The following is a 20665-nucleotide window of genomic DNA, read 5'->3' as shown; positions in this document are numbered from 1 at the left end:
TCCCTGCTCCTCCACATGCAGTCTGTTGGGTGACCTTGGGCCAGTCACACTTCTCTCTGAACTCTCTCAGCCCCACCTACCTCACAAGGTGTCTGTTGTGGGGGTGGAAGAGAAAGGAGATTTTTAGCCACTTTGAGACTCCTTAAAGTAGAGAAAAGCAGGATATAAAAACCAACTCCATGAATAAGAATTCTATGGAAAAGGACCATCCCTGCCATGATGATGAAAACTATGTGTTTGGATTTTGATGCATTATACCAACCTGTGGAATATGACAGTTCACAGTTTCAAAATCTATTTGGCCACAGTGGATTGACAATCTGGACACACGAAAACCTCTGGAAGATCTCTTGAATCAATGCCTATGCAAAAGCATTGGTACCAGTCCTTGCAGTTTCCTTCACAGTAAACCATAGTTAGGTTACCACTGGGCCTCCTGCACCCTTCCTTCAAAAAACATAGTGACCAGCGGCCTTCAAACAAGGAAGGTAAAATATCTGAGCAATAGGTTAGTGTATCCTTCCATCCCTCTGGGCATGATCTAGACACAGTAATGTGACTCTCTTTCATAGCTGTCAACGTTTCCCTTTTTAAAAGGGAAATCCCCTTATTCCGAATAGGATTCCTCGCAAGAAAAGGGAAAAATTGACAGCTATGCTCTCTTTCAAGATTTGCCTCTTCTTGGAACAGCATCAATTTCCAGTTGAAAATATTTGTCTTGTCCTTCAAGATAGGTTTCCCCAGTGAACTGTATTATTTCTTTTGCAATCCAGGGTGTAGTGACAGCCATATCCTTTTGTGTGAACTGTAATTGGGCAGCAGAAGCAATCAGATGTGCAATGGTACATGTGAAAGGACCGCAGGCACTGGAATTACCTTTCCTGGGTATATCAGTTGGTGCAAAAAATGACCAGTCCACAAAACTATAGGGATATTTTGAATCCATCTCATACAGACATGCTAAGAAGGATGTTATTGCATCAATCACAGGGTGGTTCAATCCATGTTTGGAATCTAGATAGAGCATGATTTTCCTTTAAAGAATGATTACTAGCAGTATCCAGTGGACTTCTCTGTCATTTACTGGAACAAACATCAAAACATCTTTCTTTAGCACTCCAAATCTCAAACAGTACTTCAGGGCTTGCACTGGCAATCTTTGACACATCTGCATGAAGTGGCAACCAAGTGGGGAAATTGTTCCATCATGACCTAGCTCTTTGGCCATGACCACACTGGAGGCAAGAAAGGCATCTATTATGCGGTCATTTATCCAGTTTGATCTTTTCAGTGTGTTTATGTCATAGTCATACACACAGATGTTGCCAACTGAACCCACAAGTCCCATGGTTTGCAGACTGAGTGTGGGGAAGGTACAGTTGTGCCATGGGGGAACTGATGTACAAATCAGTGATTTGCCCAAACACTTCTCACTTTGTGTTGAGAATATGGGGCTGCTATCAAAAGAATCAATATTGGTCACTGTCAAATCCTCTTTCCCACTTTTTGGAGTGGAGGTCCTCTGAGGTTGAGTGCTTTCCAGGTGTCTCATAGTCAGTTGGTGATCTGTTTTTAAGGAGTCCAACCCCTCAGCATCCTGCACTGAATCAGATGCTGGAGCTACGGTTATCTTTTCCTGCAGTCTGGGGAACTTTCTTCCCAATCTACTCTTCTGTCTTTTATTTCACTTCAACTGTGTGAGCTGCAACCGGCGAGGCGTCCCTGGTTCTGGTGGCATGCCGATACATTTTGTGGCAGCTATAATATGGTAACAAGTCCTGGATGATGGGCTTGCACACAATGTCCTGTATCGACTGCGCATACATGGCAGACTGTACGGACGCCGTGCATGCGACAGTCCATATGGTCTCCATGAGAGCGGCTGCCCATATGGCCTGTATGGTCGCCGTGAGAGGGGCTGCCTGTACAGTCACCGCAAGAGCAGCTGCCTGTACAGATGCCGCGTGAGCTGAAGGTGAAGCCGGCAAGAAAATTGGGACCACATCTTACCTTCAGACACACTGTGAATAACTTTGTAGTGTTGGTGGCAGCTGCTTCCAAAGCAACATCTTAAAAAATCTGCACAGACAATCAGTGGCAGAGGAACCCTCTCCGACACCTGGGGCGGGGCGCCGAGGAGTGGGGCAAACTGCCTGGCAGCACACACACAATGTCCCGTATGGACTGCGCACGCACGGCAGACCGTACGGACTGCAAATGTGCGACAGCCCATACAGTCGTTGCAAGAGTGGCTGCCCGTACAAACACCATGCATGAGCGGCATCCCCTATGGACTCCACACATGAGCGGCAGCCCGTACAGACTGCGCAAGCGTGGCAGCCACTATGGTTGTCGCTTGTGCATGGCATCCGTACAGGCAGCCGCTTGGACAGCGACCGTACTGATTGCACGTGCCCTTGGCCACTCCACAGCTGGAGGGAGGCAGTGGGCCATCTTGTCACACACACCCAGGATGGCACTCTGGGGCACCACCACCCCCGCTGCCCCTTCGTACGCCCCTGCAGCCAATCAAATGTACTATGAACAATCTGAAGTCATGCGGGCACAATTCACCACTGATCCTGTTCATTTTCAAATCCGGTTCAAAGGTGTCAGCAGGCACCATGGTGCCCATGGACACCACATTGGAGACCCTTGATTTCAAAGTTTGCAGTGACAAAATCTGTTGGCAAGAAAACTTGCAGTTAAACCTCCATTTATAATTACCACCCCCCAAAAACAACCAACTTTTGTCCCAAAACCATTTGTAGCTGAATTGACGTAAGACACATGATTGCTTTTCATGGTTACTTTGGTGGTCTCCATCTAGCTGGTTTAATATTTTACATTCACAGGTAAGAGCATCACAATCTCTGCCTTGGATAGTCTTGAAGTCTGGCAGCATCAAAAATTTCCAGGTGCGGTTCTTCACAGTGGAAGCTATGGATATGAATGTCATTTTAATACAATGTTCTTGCTAACGCAGAACCATTTCAGATAGAGTTTTTATTTCGGTCATTCCATGGACATTGGTGTGATCTTACAATGTAATTTGGTGGAGTCCATTTAACAATCATGATGATCCATGAGGATCTAAGTATTTAATATAGTGTTTGTTCCTTGGCTGTGCTCTGTGGTTATTGTGATTCATTCTGTGGTCATATACATCATGTGTGATTTGATAGCGATTTCAGGGTGACCAAACATAAAAAACCTAATGTTCCATGGGGATCCGTGCTTTATTAGAATGTTTTTACAGCATGGTAGTGCCCCAAAGTAATCTGGCTATGAACAGCACAGGTGGATGGGTAATGAATATGGGGTGACCCAGAAAACTGTGGAGCCGTATTTTTAAAATATATATATTAAGATGCCTGCTTCTTGGGAGGAAAGCAATGACAAACCTAGACAGCATCTTAAAAAGCAGAGACATCACCTTGCCAACAAAGGTCCGTATAGTTAAAGCTATGGTTTTCCCAGTAGTGATGTATGGAAGTGAGAGCTGGACCATAAAGAAGGCTGATCGCTGAAGAATTGATGCTTTTGAATTATGGTGCTGGAGGAGACTCTTGAGAGTCCCATGGACTGCAAGAAGATCAAGCCTATCCATTCTGAAAGAAATCAGCCCTGAGTGCTCACTGGAAGGACAGATCGTGAAGCTGAGGCTCCAATACTTTGGCCACCTCATGAGAAGAGAAGACTCCCTGGAAAAGACCCTGATGTTGGGAAAGATGGAGGGCACAAGGAGAAGGGGGTGACAGAGGACGAGATGGTTGGGCAGTGTTCTTGAAGCTAACAGCATGAGTTTGACCAAACTGCAGGAGGCAGTGGAAGACAGGAGTGCCTGGCGTGCTCTGGTCCATGGGGTCATGAAGAGTCGGACACGACTAAACAACTAAACAACAACAACAAGGATAGGGAAGTACAGAAAGGGAAAAGGGGGAGGGGACAGAGAGAGAGAGAGAAATTAGAAATTTAAAAGACCTATAAAGATTATCAAATCCTACCAAGTACTGATGATGATGATGGTGATGGTGATAATGATAATAATAATAATAATAATAATAATAATAATAATAATAATAATAATAATAAATTATAATTTGTTCCCCGCTCATCTGGCTGGGTTTCCCCAGCCACTCTGGGCGGCTTAAAAAAAAAAAGAAATAAAAATACATTAAAAAGTTACACATTAAAAACTTCCCTAAACAGGGCTGCCTTCAGATGTCTTCTAAATATCAGGTAGTTGTTTACCTGTTTGACATCTGATGGGAGGATGTTACACAGGGCGGGCACCACTACCAAGAAGGCCCTCTGCCCTGTTCCCTGTAGCTTTGCTTCTTGCAGTGCGGGAACCACCAGAAGGCCCTTGGCGCTGGACCTCAGTGTCTGGGCAGAATGATGGGGGTGGAGACATTCCTTCAGGTATACTGGGTCGAGGCCGTTTAGGGCTTTAAAAGTCAGCACGAACACTTTGAATTGTGCTCTGAAATGTACTGTGAGCCAATGTAAGTCTTTCAGGACCAGTGTTATATGGTCTCGGCGGCCACTCCCAGTCACCAGTCTAGCTGCTGCATGTTGGAAATTCAAGCCCTTCTCATGAGAAGCTGGCAGTAGCCCAGGCACCCGGCTTGATTCCCTGTTGACCTCCCTGGCTGCATTCCCCAGCAGACGCAGGCAAGGTCTCGATCGACGATTCTTCTCAAACGTGAGAAGAACACACCCCTCTTTCCTGCCTCCCCCAGGCAGGGGAAAGAGATAGACAGAAACGTATTTACATGCTTTTATTTCTGTCTTTGCAGCATTACAAAAAACATGACTGCTCTCTTCAAATTCCAGCAGTGTTAGAGACTAAAACGTCCTGTACATCCTGTACAGCTCATATTACACTGTGAGGTAATTCCGGTGCTGCGCACTGTGAAATGACTGCCCCTCTGTTCCCACAGCAGTCCCAACATTCCCATCATGTTTACACTTCAAGCTAGGACTTTGCAGCTGCATTGCTTCATTATCATAACACTGCATTCTGGATTAGTTGTAGTTTCCGGGTCACCTTCAAAGGTAGCCCCAAGTAGAGCACATTGCAGCAGTCCAAACGGGAGATAACTAGAACATGGAGGAAGGAAGGAGCGGAACCACTGTATAACAGTGCCCTCAGCTCCCAGCTCCTCTAGACGGTCCAGAAGGATGTTATGATCGATTGTATCAAAAGCCGATGAGAGATCCAGCAGAACTAGGAAACAGCTCTCATCTTTGTCCCTAGCCTGCCAGAAATCATCAACCAGCGCGACCAAGGCAGTTTCAGTCCCATGATGAGGCCTGAATCCTGATTGGAAGGGATCCAAATGGTCCGCATCCTCCAGGCATGCTTGGAGTTGCTCAGCAACCACCCGCTCAATCACTGTGCCCAAGAATGGAAGATTTGAGACTGGCTGGGTCTAAAGATGTTTTTTAAGAGGCGGTTTAATGACAGCCTCTTTCAGCGGGTTCGGAAAGGCTCCCTCACAGAGAGAAGCATTCACCACTCTGCAGAGCCCATCGCCCAGCCCTTCCCGGCTTGCTTTTATTAGCCAGGACGGGCAAGGATCAAGAAGACAGGTGGTTAGTTTCCCGCGTCCAAGCAGCCTGTCCACATCCTCAGAGGTAACAGATTGAAATTGATTCCATGCAACTTGACCAGACAGGGCTCTAACACTCTCCCGCCCCAGCCCTGCTCCCACGGTGGTGTCTACCTCCTTCCAAATCTAAGCGACTTTATCTGCAAAAAACTTTGCAAAATCGTTGCAGGAGATCTTGGGGTCTTTACAAGGCCCCAATGGTAAAGGTGGTTCCGTTAAACTGTGAATCCTTGTAAGGTTGTGTCAGCATGGAAGTTAAAATCCCCTAGGACAACCAAACTAGGTGTCTCCAGGAGCACATCCGCCACAACCTGAAGCAGCTCGGGCAGGGGATCCTTGGTGCAGCGGGGAGGTTGGTACACCAGAAGGAATCCTGTACTGCCCCTATTGCCCAACTTCCAGAACATGCACTCAGAGAACTGGGTCTTCCCAGTAGGATGCCTGATGCAAGCTAGTGACTTCCTAAAAATCACTGCAACCCACCCTCCCCGCCCACATGACCTGGGTTGCTGTGCGTAAGAGAAACCTAGTGGACAAGCAGCAGCTAGGACAGGCCCATCTGCTTCATCCAACCAAGTCTCTGTTACACATGCCAGGTCAAGTCCTTCATCCACGATCAAGTCATGGATTGCAGTGGTCTTATGAATCAGTGACCTAGCATTGCGCAGCAACACCTTCAGGTCATATGGGTTTCCCTTGTTGAGCTCAAATATAACATTGAATCACAATGGTACAAAATAACTCAGAAAGCTGACATTTATCAAGAGTTAAACAAAGGTTAAAAAGTTAAAGGTGCTCCTACCCGTACGGGCCAGTCGTGTCCGACTCTAGGGTTGCGTTCTCATCTCGCTCTAGAGGCCGTGAGCCGGCGCCGTCTGAAGACACTTCCGGGTCACGTGGCCAGCGTGATGAAGCTGCAGCTGGCGAGCCAGCACCAGCGCAGCACACGGAAACGCCGTTTGCCTTCCCGCTATAAAGTGGTACCTATTTATCTACTTGCACTTAAGAGTGCTTTCGAACTGCTAGGTGGGCAGGAGCTGGGACCGAACGACAGGAGCTCACCCCGCCGCGGGGATTCAAACCGCCGACCATACGATCGGCAAGTCCTAGGCACTGAGGTTTTACCCACAGCGCCACCCGCGTCCCTAAACAAAGGTTAGTGTACTAAATATTATTTCCAATTCTAGGTAGTTTGCTATTGGAGAAATACCATATATAATTATAAAAATCTAAAGCAAAATTATTAAGTAATATGATTTCATTTCTAGATCAGACAGACAAGATTTCTTCTACTATATATTTCTTTCTTTATCATATACACACAAAGCTTCTTTTTAAACAAGAAATATTTTTGTAACCTAAGAGCTATTATACAAATCCATATAGATGTTCATTTTGTTACAGTTCTGTTAAGTTGTATACAAATTATAAAGATTCCAAGTTTTTTTTTATCTTCCTCCATGGGTCTATTATTTACTAAATTGGCAAGTTCTGCTATTACTGCATATTCTGATAGTTTCTCTTACCATGCATCTATTTCAGGACATATGTCAGATTTCCATATGTTATCCAACACCACTCTGACTGCTGTGGTCATATAACTAAATAGTTCCACTGACGATTTCACAATAGCTGAAGGAGTAATTCCCAACTTCAGAGTTTTGGGGTCCAATGCAAATGTAGGGTTTTTTTTTTACATTTTTTGCATTTCAAAATGAACTTTCCTCCAGAACTTTTTGGTCTTTTCACGGGTCCACCATAAATGGAAGAAGGTTCCTTGAGGTCTATGACATTTCTAGCAATGTCCATTCATTTCATTATTCATCTTCTGTATATCTTTGAAAGTTATATACCATCGAAAGAACATTTTTGTACAGTCATACCTCATGTTACAGCCGCTTCAGGTCACGTGTTTTCGGGTTGCAGACCACAGGAAACCCGGAAGTACTGGAATGGGTTACTTCCGGGTTTTGCCACATGTGCGGAAGCGCTAAATCACACTTCGCGCATTCGCAGAAGCGCAAAATCGTGCCAGCACCTGCACAGACATGGCGCTTCAGGATGCGAACGTTGCGGGTTGCAAACGTGCCTCTGTCACGGATTACATCCAAAACCCAAAGTTCCACTGTACTGATTTTGTTTTAGGGCTTAACGTACAGTGAATTTTATTCCTTTATTCATAATTGTTATCATTGTTCCACTGTAATCTGCTCTCAAAATGTTTACATATATTTTGTCATACAAGGTTTTGCTTATTCGGGCTCGGTGTCATATTTGAGTAATAGTTTATAAATTTTACCCAAAAGGTACCTCTGTCATGATGGATTCAAATTCTGTCTTTTAACTGATTTAACTGTTTGCCATACAGTCTTTCTTGAATCTGGATATTAGTTGACAGTATGTAAGCAGTTTCATATTTTTTCTCCTCTTTAATACTTCAGCATGTATTTGATCAGTTCTTGAAGATGAACCATATCTTGGTACAATATATAGTCATGCATTCTCCTCTCGGCTCTAATAATAACGTTCCAGTGGTGACATTAACAGTGCTGGTGAGGGCATTTTTGTGATTTTTGTGGTGCAACTCATTATTTTTGTGGTTCAGGCTGTGCCCCTGGCTATGATGTGTGATTTGACAGTGAGTTAGGGTTTGCCCAATGCAAAAAGCGTGAGGATCCATGAGGATCCATGCTTCAAAACTACATTTTTGGGCCACGGTACACTCTACAGTGCTGCTGATACACAAGATAGGCAATAGCCTGCCACTCACTAACCTAACTGCAGCCTTGCAGGAAAAGAATATAAGAGCAGCCAGAGATTTTGTAGTCCAGCCTATTCACATAAGCAGACCAGTCCCCTGCAGCGCACACCCTCCTACTCAAAACCAAGTCAGCTCACCGCCATAAACTGGGCATCTTTCTCCTGCTTCACTTCTGAGATATTTCAGGGCAGGCTGGATTAAAGTCAGCTCACATTCCTGGGGAGGCTGTTTTCATCCATGGAGTTTGTTCTATGAGACACATGGGCCAAATAGCCGAGGAGACAGTTTTTTAGCTGCCTGTCATTCATACACTTTAAAATGAAAGGATTTCAGGGGCAGATGCTCTTTTTCTGCATGGAGGGTGGGGGTTTCCAAAGGGGCACTACTCAGACCTGCATTCATGGCTTATGAGTTGTAGCCGTGTGACAACTGCACATCATGCTGATGTGTTTAAGGGCTGATGTTGCACTTCCAGGTAGAAGAGCTCGTTGGCATTATTTTAGGCTCTGTGTCAATTGGCTTTGTGACATGATGGGGGGGGAGTTATTATTTTTAGAGTATTTACCTGCGACCTATTATGTGGGAATTTCAAGGTACTTTACAACTAGGTCAGAAAATAGGCAAACATTGAAATCCAGCAGAATAAACAGGCCTACGGTAAGAAAAAAAAAAATCCTTCAAAGCCCATATTGGCTGGCAACAGCATCCCCCCAAATCCATGATGGATAAACACTTTCCCCACATGGACCAGAATTGCACCCATGTTGGCAAAGGTCTGCTTACTAGAAGGGGGAGCAGAGGCTGCCCCCACCCACTGCTCTCTTCTCCCAGGCATCTGAAGAGACAAATGGCTCCCCTTCTCTACCTGTGTGCCACAAGCCTGAATTGCAAGACAGTTCCCACTTTGGGGCAACAGGGAACAACCATGCAGATGACGAGTTCTGAGGCTTCCCCAACAAAGCCATTTCCTTGGGCCCACATGCCAGCCTGCTGCTGGCTGCCCACCCACAGGAAAATGGCATGATTCTCCCCAACAACAGGATATAAAAATAAGATGGGGACTATAACAAAGGACTTCCTAACTTGTGAGTTCTGATGAGCCACTGAAGAAGAGAAGAAGAGTTTGGATTTGATATCCCGTCTTTCACTCCCTTTAAGGAGTCTCAAAGCGGCTAACATTCTCCTTTCCCTTCCTCCCCCACAACAAACACTCTGTGAGGTGAGTGGGGCTGAGAGACTTCAAAGAAGTGTGACTAGCCCAAGGTCACCCAGCAGCTGCATGTGGAGGAGCGGAGACGCGAACCCGGTTCCCCAGATTACGAGTCTATCACTCTTAACCACTACACCACACTGGCTCTCCCCAGTTTAAAGGATGGCGGCTCAGGTGAGCCATTAAGCTAGAAGCTGCCTTTCGGAAATGTGGCACGCAGGAAGAAAAGGACCGACCCCGGGGTGGGCTGTCTGCCTTCCTTTTGCCTTCCACCTCATGATATCCTTCCCCAGCCTGGTGCACTCCAGGTGTTCTGGGGCTCCATCTCTCACCAGGCCCAGGCGGTATGGCCAGGGGTCAGGGATGGGGGCAGTTGTCCAAACCAGCTGGAGAGACTCAAGGAGGGCATTACAGCCTCAAAGCCCTTTCCCTACCTCTCAATCTGGACTTACCTGGCCTTGCCCCTGGCCGCCTTTAGCCAGATCAGCTGTGTTCGGAGCTGGGACAGACTCCTCTGGAGACTTAGAGGTAGAGGAAACAGCCTGGGTCCCCTGGAGAGCACTCTCAAAGGAGATGCCCTCAAAGCTGATCACACTTTTCCTATTCCCAGACTGCAGGCTAGAGAACGTCGCTGCACGCTGGTGATCCGTTCCCTGGGTGGTGCACTGGGAAGAAGAAACCTCATGCAGAGATGAGAGGGAAGCACTTCAGCCAGTGCCATGGGGCCTTTCTTCGGAAAGCTGCTCGGGGACCTGCAATGGAGCACTGCCCAAGGAGGAGGAAATGTGGGAGCCCTGCTGGGACAGCTGCTGGGACTGGGCCCGACTCTTCCTAGCTAAGGGAAGCAGCTCTTCCAGTGGTATCTCTGGGAACAGAGGGCATCGAAGAGAACTGGAAGTGAGAAGGCTCAGCCAGGTGGGAGCCGGAGGTCTCTGTGGTCGCACCCAGGGATTCGTTGGGCAAACTTTTCTTCTCCATTCTGTGGACACGAAGGCAAGTCTTCTGACCACTGTACCAGCTGGTTTCAAAGGCTATTTTTTATGAAAGCTTGAAAAACAAAGAAAATACAATATACAGAAATCAGTGTCAGATATCAAGCATTTTGAAAACAAAAAAAATGAAAAGAAACAGAAGACGAAAGGACTTCTGATTCTTCGTCTATCAGCTTTAAAAACTTATGTAAAACTCTTACTTCATATTAACATCCAATTCTTCTACTTTCCATAAACCAACCTTCCCCCCCCCACCCCAGTCTTTGAACCCAGATTATCACTAGTTCATGTTCCTTTTCGTGCAAAAAGGGGTTTCCCATCATTAATAAATGTCAACAGTGATTTTTCTGTAATTAAGCTGTCAGCTTTGCTATCTCAGCCAAATCCATTGATTTCAATAACCATTCTTCCATTGCAGCTGATAAGAAATCCTTCCATCTTTGTGCATGCAACAATCTGGCCGCTGTGATCATATACTGCAGGTACCTTCTTTATTCTTTTTCTAGTTAGAATCATAGACTTGTAGAATTGGATGGGACCCTGAGGGCCATCAAGACCAACCCTCTGCAATGCAGGAATCCCAACACACGGTTCCCCATCCAATATGAAACCACACCAGACCCTGCTTAGCTTTGCAAGTGTGCTGACAGTTTTATTGCTGCACCACTTGGAGGGACTTACAGAACTTGGTCGAACTGTGTTTAGAGGGCGAGTTAGACCCAATGCGAGAAACAGCTCCAATTTTGTGGTGGGTGGCAGGAGAGAAGATTTCCCTAAGACCATTTGGAGCAAGTAATGAAGAACGTACTCAACCTTTCTTTTTTGGCAGGTGGCTTGCTAGTTCCAATAAGTCCTTCAAGTCTGACTACAGCTTTAGTATTTCTGTTACTAATTCAAGTCATCCTGCCCAGCCTGACACACAGCAATATTAAGGCATTAACAGCAGGAACCAAAAAGATTCTAAGAAACAGTTTAAAACATTTTGCCAGTGTCTTTCAGCCATCAATGGCCAGGCAGGAAGGATCCTTTTTAAATCTCTCCTGAGCATCCTTAATGGGGGAATGTCTCCACTGCGAAAGCTTTTAAGTGTGGTCTTCAACATGTTTGAATTAAACTCCAATTCTCTTGTAAAAACAGATCATTAGGAAGAAAGGAAAGAAAGGAGGAGGAGGGAGGAGATCAACACCAAAGCGGGATATTAGGCCAGGTGCATTTTGAGAGGCAAGGACATTGCTTAAAATAATGAAATGCTATCTATCTATTTGAACAACTCCTGTAAAACACTTTTTAAAGAACTGAAATCACCACAATATATACATATGATTAAACAATCTTAAAATCCACATAACAGAGCAACTTTATGTAAAAATAGCTCAACCAATATAAAACTTAAATCTATTATTCCGAAAACCCACCAACCGCAACCAACAGCACAGTTTTATAAACTGACCATTCAGTCAACACTCCTGAGACATTGAAAAAAAATCACCCCAGAGGCAGCTGAATTGTCAAAAGCAGTCTTACTTATACTCCCTGCCATCTATCTCATCCAAATTGCAATGGCAGAAACACACGCAGCCTCCTGGTGTATCAACAATATGTATGGAACAGGAAAAAGCTTCCTTCTATGTTAGCTTTGTTCTTTGTTGCAAAGTAATTCCCAAGAATAAGCCCAGAGTCGGTAGGCCTTTTTACTCCTGGGGAAATCACCGGCAATTTCATGCCAAATGCAGCAGAGGGGAGAGGCACAGGAGCTGCTATGAAACAGACAATCCTCAAATCACAGCTGTTTGATACAAGGATGGAATCAATCATTTTGCTTCAGTAAAAACCTCAAGGGTTAAATGAACTGGATGGTATTACGAAGGATCTCAAAATGAAACACTGTTTTCCGATTTGAAAACTGTTGAATTATCTTTACCTATCCTGGGCAGTTCCACAGACCCTCCTCCTCTGCTCAAAATGCATACAGACCCATCTTTGCATGGGGAAGATCCAGACAAAAGGAGTCTGTTTTCACAGTACCCGCGGAGGGGTTTAGACGTCTCTATCCTCTTGCCTCCCCCGTCCCCCGATCACTGTTTCACTCCGGAAGGTGTCTCAGACCTGGGTGGAGCAGCCACAAATGACAGGCGAATAGACAAGGTCCTGCCTCCTCATTGATCGTGTGGAATCTGTACACGTTTCTGTTGGTGCTTCCACTAGTGATTTATCTGTACAGGATCAGACTTCATTTCAGCCAACAACATCCTTCCTCTTCCCCCTCCCTCTTCCCCCGACAGCATACTAGAGTTCATATGGATTTGAAAGCATGCTTTTTAGAACTTGTATGCTTAGCTTTAAACTCCACAAAATTAGCCTATGGCTAGGATGCTATTTATCAAAGTCTTAACTTAGGGAAGTGCTGGGTGAGATCCCATGGACAGTAATACTAAAAGGAAAGGGAGTTCATGATGGCTGGGAGTTTGTTAAGAGGGAGATAGTAAAAGCACAACTTCAGGCAATACCAATGAGACGGAAACATGGAAGGTGCCTAAAGAAGCCAGGGTGGCTATCAAAGAACTTTTAACTGAGTTAAGATTAAAAAAGGCTGTGTACAAAAAATGGAAAAGGGGGAAACCACCAAAGAGGAATTCAAACAAATAGCCAGCACGTGTAGACACAAAGTCAGAAAAGCTAAAGCACAGAATGAACTCAGGCTTGCTAGAGAGGTTAAAAGCAACAAAAAAGGCTTTTATGGGTATGTTCGTAGCAAAAGGAAGAACAAAGAAACAGTGGGGTCACTCAGAGGAGAAGATGGTGAAATGCAAACAGGGGACACAGAAAGGGCTGAACTCCTCAATGCCTTCTTTGCCTCAGTCTTCTCCGATAAAGAAAACAATGCCCAACCTGAAGAATTTGGAGCAAATGATTCAGCAGAGGAAACACAGCCCAGAATAACTAAGGAGATAGTACAAGAATACTTGGCTAGTCTAGATGTATTCAAGTCTCCAGGGCCAGATGAACTGCATCCAAGAGTATTAAAAGAACTGGCAGATGTGATCTCAGAACCACTGGCAGTCATCTTTGAGAATTCCTGGAGAACAGGCGAAGTCCCGGCAGACTGGAGGAGGGCAAATGTTGTCCCTATTTTCAAAAAGGGGGAAAGAGAGGACCCAAATAATTACCGCCCAGTCAGTCTGACATCAATACCAGGGAAGATTCTGGAACAGATCATTAAGCAAACAGTCTGTGAGCACCTAGAAAGGAATGCTGTGATCACCAGTAGTCAGCATGGATTTCTGAAAAATAAGTCATGTCAGACTAACCTGATCTCGTTTTTTGACAGAATTACAAGCCTGGTAGATGAAGGGAACGCAGTGGATGTAGCCTACCTTGATTTCAGCAAGGCATTTGATAAGGTGCCCCATGATATTCTTGTAAAGAAGCTGGTAAAATGCGGTCTTGACTATGCTACCACTCAGTGGATTTGTAACTGGCTGACTGACCGAACCCAAAGGGTGCTCATCAATGGTTCCTCTTCATCCTGGAGAAGAGTGACTAGTGGGGTGCCACAGGGTTCTGTCTTGGGCCCGGTCTTATTCAACATCTTTATCAACGACTTGGATGATGGACTCAAGGGCATCCTGATCAAATTTGCAGATGACACCAAACTGGGAGGGGTGGCCAACACCCCAGAGGACAGGATCACACTTCAAAACGACCTTGACAGATTAGAGAACTGGGCCAAAACAAACAAGATGAATTTTAACAGGGAGAAATGTAAAGTATTGCACTTGGGCAAAAAACATGAGAGGCACAAATACAAGATGGATGACACCTGGCTTGAGAGCAGTACGTGTGAAAAGGATCTAGGAGTCTTGGTTGACCACAAACTTGACATGAGCCAACAGTGTGACACGGCAGCTAAAAAAGCCAATGCAATTCTGGGCTGCATCGATAGGAGTATAGCATCTAGATCAAGGGAAGTAATAGTGCCACTGTATTCTGCTCTGGTCAGACCTCACCTGGAGTACTGTGTCCAGTTCTGGGCACCACAGTTCAAGAAGGACACTGACAAACTGGAACGTGTCCAGAGGAGGGCAACCAAAATGGTCAAAGGCCTGGAAACGATGCCTTATGAGGAACGGCTAAGGGAGCTGGGCATGTTTAGCCTGGAGAAGAGGAAGTTAAGGGGTGATATGATAGCCATGTTCAAATATATAAAAGGATGTCACATAGAGGAGGGAGAAAGGTTGTTTTCTGCTGCTCCAGAGAAGCGGACACGGAGCAATGGATCCAAACTACAAGAAAGAAGATTCCACCTAAACATTAGGAAGAACTTCCTGACAGTAAGAGCTGTTCGACAGTGGAATTTGCTGCCAAGGAGTGTGGTGGAGTCTCCTTCTTTGGAGGTCTTTAAGCAGAGGCTTGACAGCCATATGTCAGGAGTGCTCTGATGCTGTTTCCTGCTTGGCAGGGGGTTGGACTCGATGGCCCTTGTGGTCTCTTCCAACTCTATGATTCTATTCCATGAAAGTCTGTGTCCATTAAAATATGTTCAGATACAAGTATGCTTTCCACCTTGTTATACAATTATTATTTTTTAAATTGCATTATCTATTTACTATTTAAACAGCTTATACACCACTTTACTATAAACATCTCTGAAGTAACATACGAGAAATACAATGCAGAAAAAATTAACATTGATGACATCAGACTTCCATTAAAAAGACCTGCTGGAATAAAAAAGGATTCGGTAGGTGCTGGGTGCTCTGCCTGATGCTCTCAACTGACAAGATGTAGGTGTGGTTGAATCAAATGGGAACAGTGACCACAGTGCTATCAAATTCAACATACACAGTATGGAAGTGGACAATTGCTAAGGAAATCCAGAACAGTCACATTTGACTTCAAAAGAGGAGACTTCCTCAAAATGAGGGATTGGGTAAAAAGGCAGTTGAAGGGGGAAAGTCAAGGATGGTGAGCCCTTCTGTGCTCCAGAGGGCCTGGGTGGCCTCATTCCCCTCTTGTTCTGAGCACTGCAGAGGGAGGCAAACATGTCCTTCCTGGGGGCTGGTCCCTTCCCGCCCTGTTCCTGGAGGGCAGCAGGAGGAGGGGGCTGCTGCAGCTGCCTCCTTTGGGGGCACGGCTCACCATTCCAGCATTTTCCCTAATATTCATTAATTTTACACTAATTCCCAAAATAAAAGTTTTTCTTTATAGACTTTCTTCCAATTTTCATCCAACGTCCCTTCTTCCTGGTCTCGGGTTATGTCAGTCCTTACTGTCCATTCCATCTAGTCCATCAACCTGGTAATCTTATGTCCGAGGCTCTTAAATCTCTTCCATGCCCCTTCTGCAGATGATCTTCTTCTTGTTTATACTTGCACTTTTCCTTGTCTTTTGTTGGCCTATTTCTTGATTTCTTTCCTTTCTCATTGAGGAGTAGGTCTCTGGGGGATTCCAGCCCATAATTATCTCCATCTCCCCTCATCAGACCAGCCCATTTCCCACAGTCCCACTCCCCACAGTCATCAATATAATCCAAAAAATATTTAACAGCATATTTCAGTCCCTCCAAAGTTAAGAGCCTCCTCAGCTCCAGGCTCCTCCTGGCCCACTCCAAATTCAATCTTCCAAAACACCGGCTTATGCTCCTGCAGGGCCTCGGATCTCTCCATTTGTATTGCTTGAGGTGCAACCGCAACCTCCTCCATTATCATCTGCCCTTGCACTTGCCCAGTCGAACCAGTTTCCTGAGTTGGTCCCTGTATGATTTCTGTGTCAGTATTCCCTGTTTGTCCACATTCACTGACTACAACAGTCATCAAATCCAACTTCTCATTCATCAAATCCATCTTCTCATGCAACTGCTCCAGCAAAGCATTTGTCTTACAAAAAGCAAGCACCAAAACCTCCTCCCAACACATTTTTATTCAAGGTCAAAAGACTGGTCCCACAATCTTAATCTCGCAGCTGTAAAGTCCCCAAGTAAACTGCAGCAACAATTTCACAAGCTCCCTCTAGAGGAGACAATTTCTATTTGTGTCCATCTTTTTAAAGCCTGTCCAACAAAAGAAAGTTACTTTCAATTTTCAAATATTTTGTTTCTTTAGAATGCAAAAGGCAACATTGGAATCAGTTTGTTTCTCTTTTTTAGCTATCTGTCAAAATGTCCCATTCACAGTCAATGGACGTCTCCAACAATTTCTGTCTCTGACACCCCGTTCCCAGGTTTGAGACGGTGGAAACTTATTTTTCTTTACTCCCTCTCCTGCAGGCTTGAACAGTACTATTATTATTTTCTTGACCATTGATCACCTGTGCAAAGTCCCTACGCCACCCCCTATTGTGCTCAAATACAGCCCCATTGGTCACTGAGGTCCAGCGCTGAGGGCCTTCTGGTGGTTCCCTCATTGCGAGAAGCGAAGTTACAGGGAATCAGGCAGAGGGCTTCTTGATAGTGGTGCCCGCCCTGTGGAACGCTCTCCCACCAGATGTCAAAGAAATAAGCAACTATATGACATTTAGAAGACATCTGAAGGCAGCCCTGTTTAGGGAAGCTTTTAATGACTGATGTTTTAATGTATTTTTAATCTTTTGCTGGAAGCCGCCCAGAGTGGCTCAGCCAGATGGGCAGGGTAGAAATAATAAAAAACTATTATTATTAAATCATTATACACGTTAGAAATTTGAAGGGACAGTCTTTTCTGGCAGTGCCAAATGAAGCTACTGACCCATTTCTAAGTCCTAAAATCCACAATTTCTCTGAATGCCTGAAAAACCCAGTGGTGCAGGACCTCCTAGCATGGCATCTGCTGGGGAACATTTCCTAGCACTTGGCTGGGAGCTGCTGCAGTGCTATGGTCAGGAAAGGCTTTCTGTATATCAGTAAGTCCCAACAGTTGAATATTAACCTTCAAAATCCTCTGTGTATGTATTTGTATCCCATATGTTTTTAGCTATTTCACATGTCCACCAAACATGAGAAAATGTCCCTTCATCTTCTTGACATTTCCAACAAACATTTGGTATGTTTTCATATATTCTAAATAACTTCTCGGGAGTTAGATACCAGCAATACATACATATACATATATATACATATATACATATATGCAGGTTTTGGTGTCCTCGGGTGTCTTCCCGTGTAAAAGTTGGGGTGTCTAGGCGACGTTTCGACGAGGTCTCACTCGTCATCTTCAGGCTGGTGCTTTCGGCTTCTTGTTACTGGAACAGAGCGGGATCTCAATGTTTGAGTTCCTATAAATACTGTAGAGGGGGTGTGGTGTCTAGCCTCCAATGTTCTGGGCAGAGAGGAAGTTCCCGGGCTAGTGTGCCTTTTCTTCTTTTGTTCCTTAATTACTTGAGAGATACCTTGAGTGATTTCTTGAGTGATATCCTGAGTACCACTTAGGTGGGTCATTAGGTGTGGATTAGTTGCTAAAGTCTTTGTGTCTTGACCTCTTGAACTTTGTGAAGAGTTTTCCTGAGAAGATGGCTGTATTGCACTTAGTTGTGCTTTGGCTTGGCTTCGTGTATAGGGGCGAGCTGTGGTTTTGTGGCTTGTGTCAGCCAGATCTGTGTAGGGATTGCAGGGGGGTGCAGCATCCGGAGGTGCCACCATGGATTACGAAGCTAATCCAAAAGGAAACACCCCCCAAAAACCAAGACACAGAAGAAAACAATGGCATGGCCCTCCTTCCTTATATCAAGGGCACTACAGATAAAATTAGCAAAATCCTCCATAAACACAATATCAAAACAGCCTTTTGCACCAACCAAAAAATAGCCAATATCCTCAGAAACCCCAAGGATAAAATCCAGTTGGAAAACCAAGGGATCTATGAAATACCCTGCAAAGTCTGCCCAGCCACGTACATTGGACAAACAAACAGACGAATAAATGCACGTATCGCAGAACACAAGAATGCCGTCAAAAAAGAAGAAAAAACTTCCTCTCTTTTCCAACACATGAAAGAAACAGGACACGAAATTAATTTTGCAGATTCCAAATTGCTCTTTAACACGGAACATCACCACAAGAGAATAATCATGGAAGCCATCGAGATAGAGAAACACCCTCACAACATGAACAAGCGTGACGACACATCCCGCTTGCCAGACATCTGGAAATTAGCCCTCCCCACAAAAACTGACACCAGATCCAGAGGCACACAGAACGCCAACACCAATCAACCACACCAGACCCAAACCCAGACCCTCTCCACAGATGAATTACTGACACCATCCAGTAGCCAATCCATGGTGGCACCTCCGGATGCTGCACCCCCCTGCAATCCCTACACAGATCTGGCTGACACAAGCCACAAAACCACAGCTCGCCCCTATACACGAAGCCAAGCCAAAGCACAACTAAGTGCAATACAGCCATCTTCTCAGGAAAACTCTTCACAAAGTTCAAGAGGTCAAGACACAAAGACTTTAGCAACTAATCCACACCTAATGACCCACCTAAGTGGTACTCAGGATATCACTCAAGAAATCACTCAAGGTATCTCTCAAGTAATTAAGGAACAAAAGAAGAAAAGGCACACTAGCCCGGGAACTTCCTCTCTGCCCAGAACATTGGAGGCTAGACACCACACCCCCTCTACAGTATTTATAGGAACTCAAACATTGAGATCCCGCTCTGTTCCAGTAACAAGAAGCCGAAAGCACCAGCCTGAAGATGACGAGTGAGACCTCGTCGAAACGTCGCCTAGACACCCCAACTTTTACACGGGAAGACACCCGAGGACACCAAAACCTGCATTCCTGTACCCGTGAAAATCTACGAAAGCATATACATATATATATATACAGTTGGAATAGTGGTAACATATGTGAACTAAATAAAATAGACTATATATATATATATATATATATATATATATATATATATATATATATGAGATCAGACCCCCAGTCTTGCCAGAAATTCAGGACAAATATGAGGGTAATTAGTCCTGCCGACCCCTCCAGGGGAGGAGGGGGCTGTCTCACCCGCAGATCATCCGATATCTGCTGCCTGCAACAAGATGTGGGGGTGGAGGATGCTGGGTGCCGGATGCTGGCACGAAGACTGGGAACTCTCCAGAGTCAATCTCTCGAGCAGAAACACCTGTCTGTTAAAAATTATTAAGATTCAGTCCAAAAACAGGCGTGTCTTGGACTGATAGAGGTAAAGAAATAATCTGCTGAGGGACGGAAGGATATAAAATGTCAATGGTAGCTGTGGAGTATTTAGGGAAAAAAACAAATCTTATTTTGAGGAGGACAGAAATTTCTTTAGATCACAAAAGGGTGTATTCTATATAAAATGCTCTTGCTTGTATGGATTATATATGTTTTGATCTAAATAGAATGCAGGAGGACTTTCAACTTTTAATTGTGACTTCTAATTGGACTTGGCAAAAGATGAAGGAGGCTTGGACTGAGAGAATGGAGATTGTGACGAAGATGAAACAGAAACAAACTACCCCCCCCCCCCCCAGACAGGGGTGCTGAAGATATTTGGTGGATTACAACTTGGAAAATTTCACATCTTATAGTGCATTTGTTTGCACAGAATATAGTTAAGAGAAGTTGAATTTTGGATCCTGGCTGCCCCTTTAAGGCCCCAATGGCGCAAGTTTTGGATTCAGAAAAAACGGAAAGATTACGAAAAGATTGCTCTGTGAAATCTTCCCTACAGTATTTCTGCTCTTTTCAACGGAAGAACTCGAAAAATAGTTTCTCTGAGAGCTTGATACGTCATTAATCTTTGTATTGAGGGAAAGTTGGAAAACAGCTCAAAGCCAAGAGATAAGAATGAGAGGAATCTAAGGAGGACTAGCTCTGGAAAATTATTGCTAGATAACAACACAGAAATAACTCTTTTCCTGAATACTAAAAGCTAAAATGGATATGCTTTAAATATTTTTTACTAACTTATTGTTCATAGAGTACATCCCTTCGAATTGCAATTATTGGATACATTTGGAATATTAACTGATTAAGACAGTTCAAAGAGTAAATAATATTGCTACTCTTAATTTTGGATGAAAGCCCAGAACTTTCACGGAAGAAAAGTCATTGAGAGAGAACAGCTTTTCAA

General features: G+C 44.7%; 1 protein-coding gene across 1 annotated transcript in view; it reads left to right on the top strand.

The window, feature by feature from the left end:
- Window positions 1-14531: 14531 nt before the first annotated feature.
- The window catches only part of LOC310835972 (E3 ubiquitin-protein ligase TRIM7-like), a gene marked incomplete at its 3' end in the record, with an annotated part of 256923 nt that continues 250789 nt past the window's right edge, over window positions 14532-20665 (top strand). The window contains exon 1 of the mRNA XM_083720941.1: window positions 14532-14912. Within this exon, the coding sequence (XP_083577067.1) occupies window positions 14673-14912 (240 nt within the window). The 5' untranslated portion in view covers window positions 14532-14672. The remainder of the gene's footprint in view (window positions 14913-20665) is intronic.

Source organism: Podarcis gaigeae (assembly GCF_964106915.1).
Source record: "Podarcis gaigeae genome assembly, chromosome: W".
Lineage (NCBI taxonomy): Eukaryota > Metazoa > Chordata > Lepidosauria > Squamata > Lacertidae > Podarcis > Podarcis gaigeae.
The sequence above is the reverse complement of the archived record's forward strand: the minus strand, read 5'-3'. Positions and strand labels throughout refer to the sequence as shown.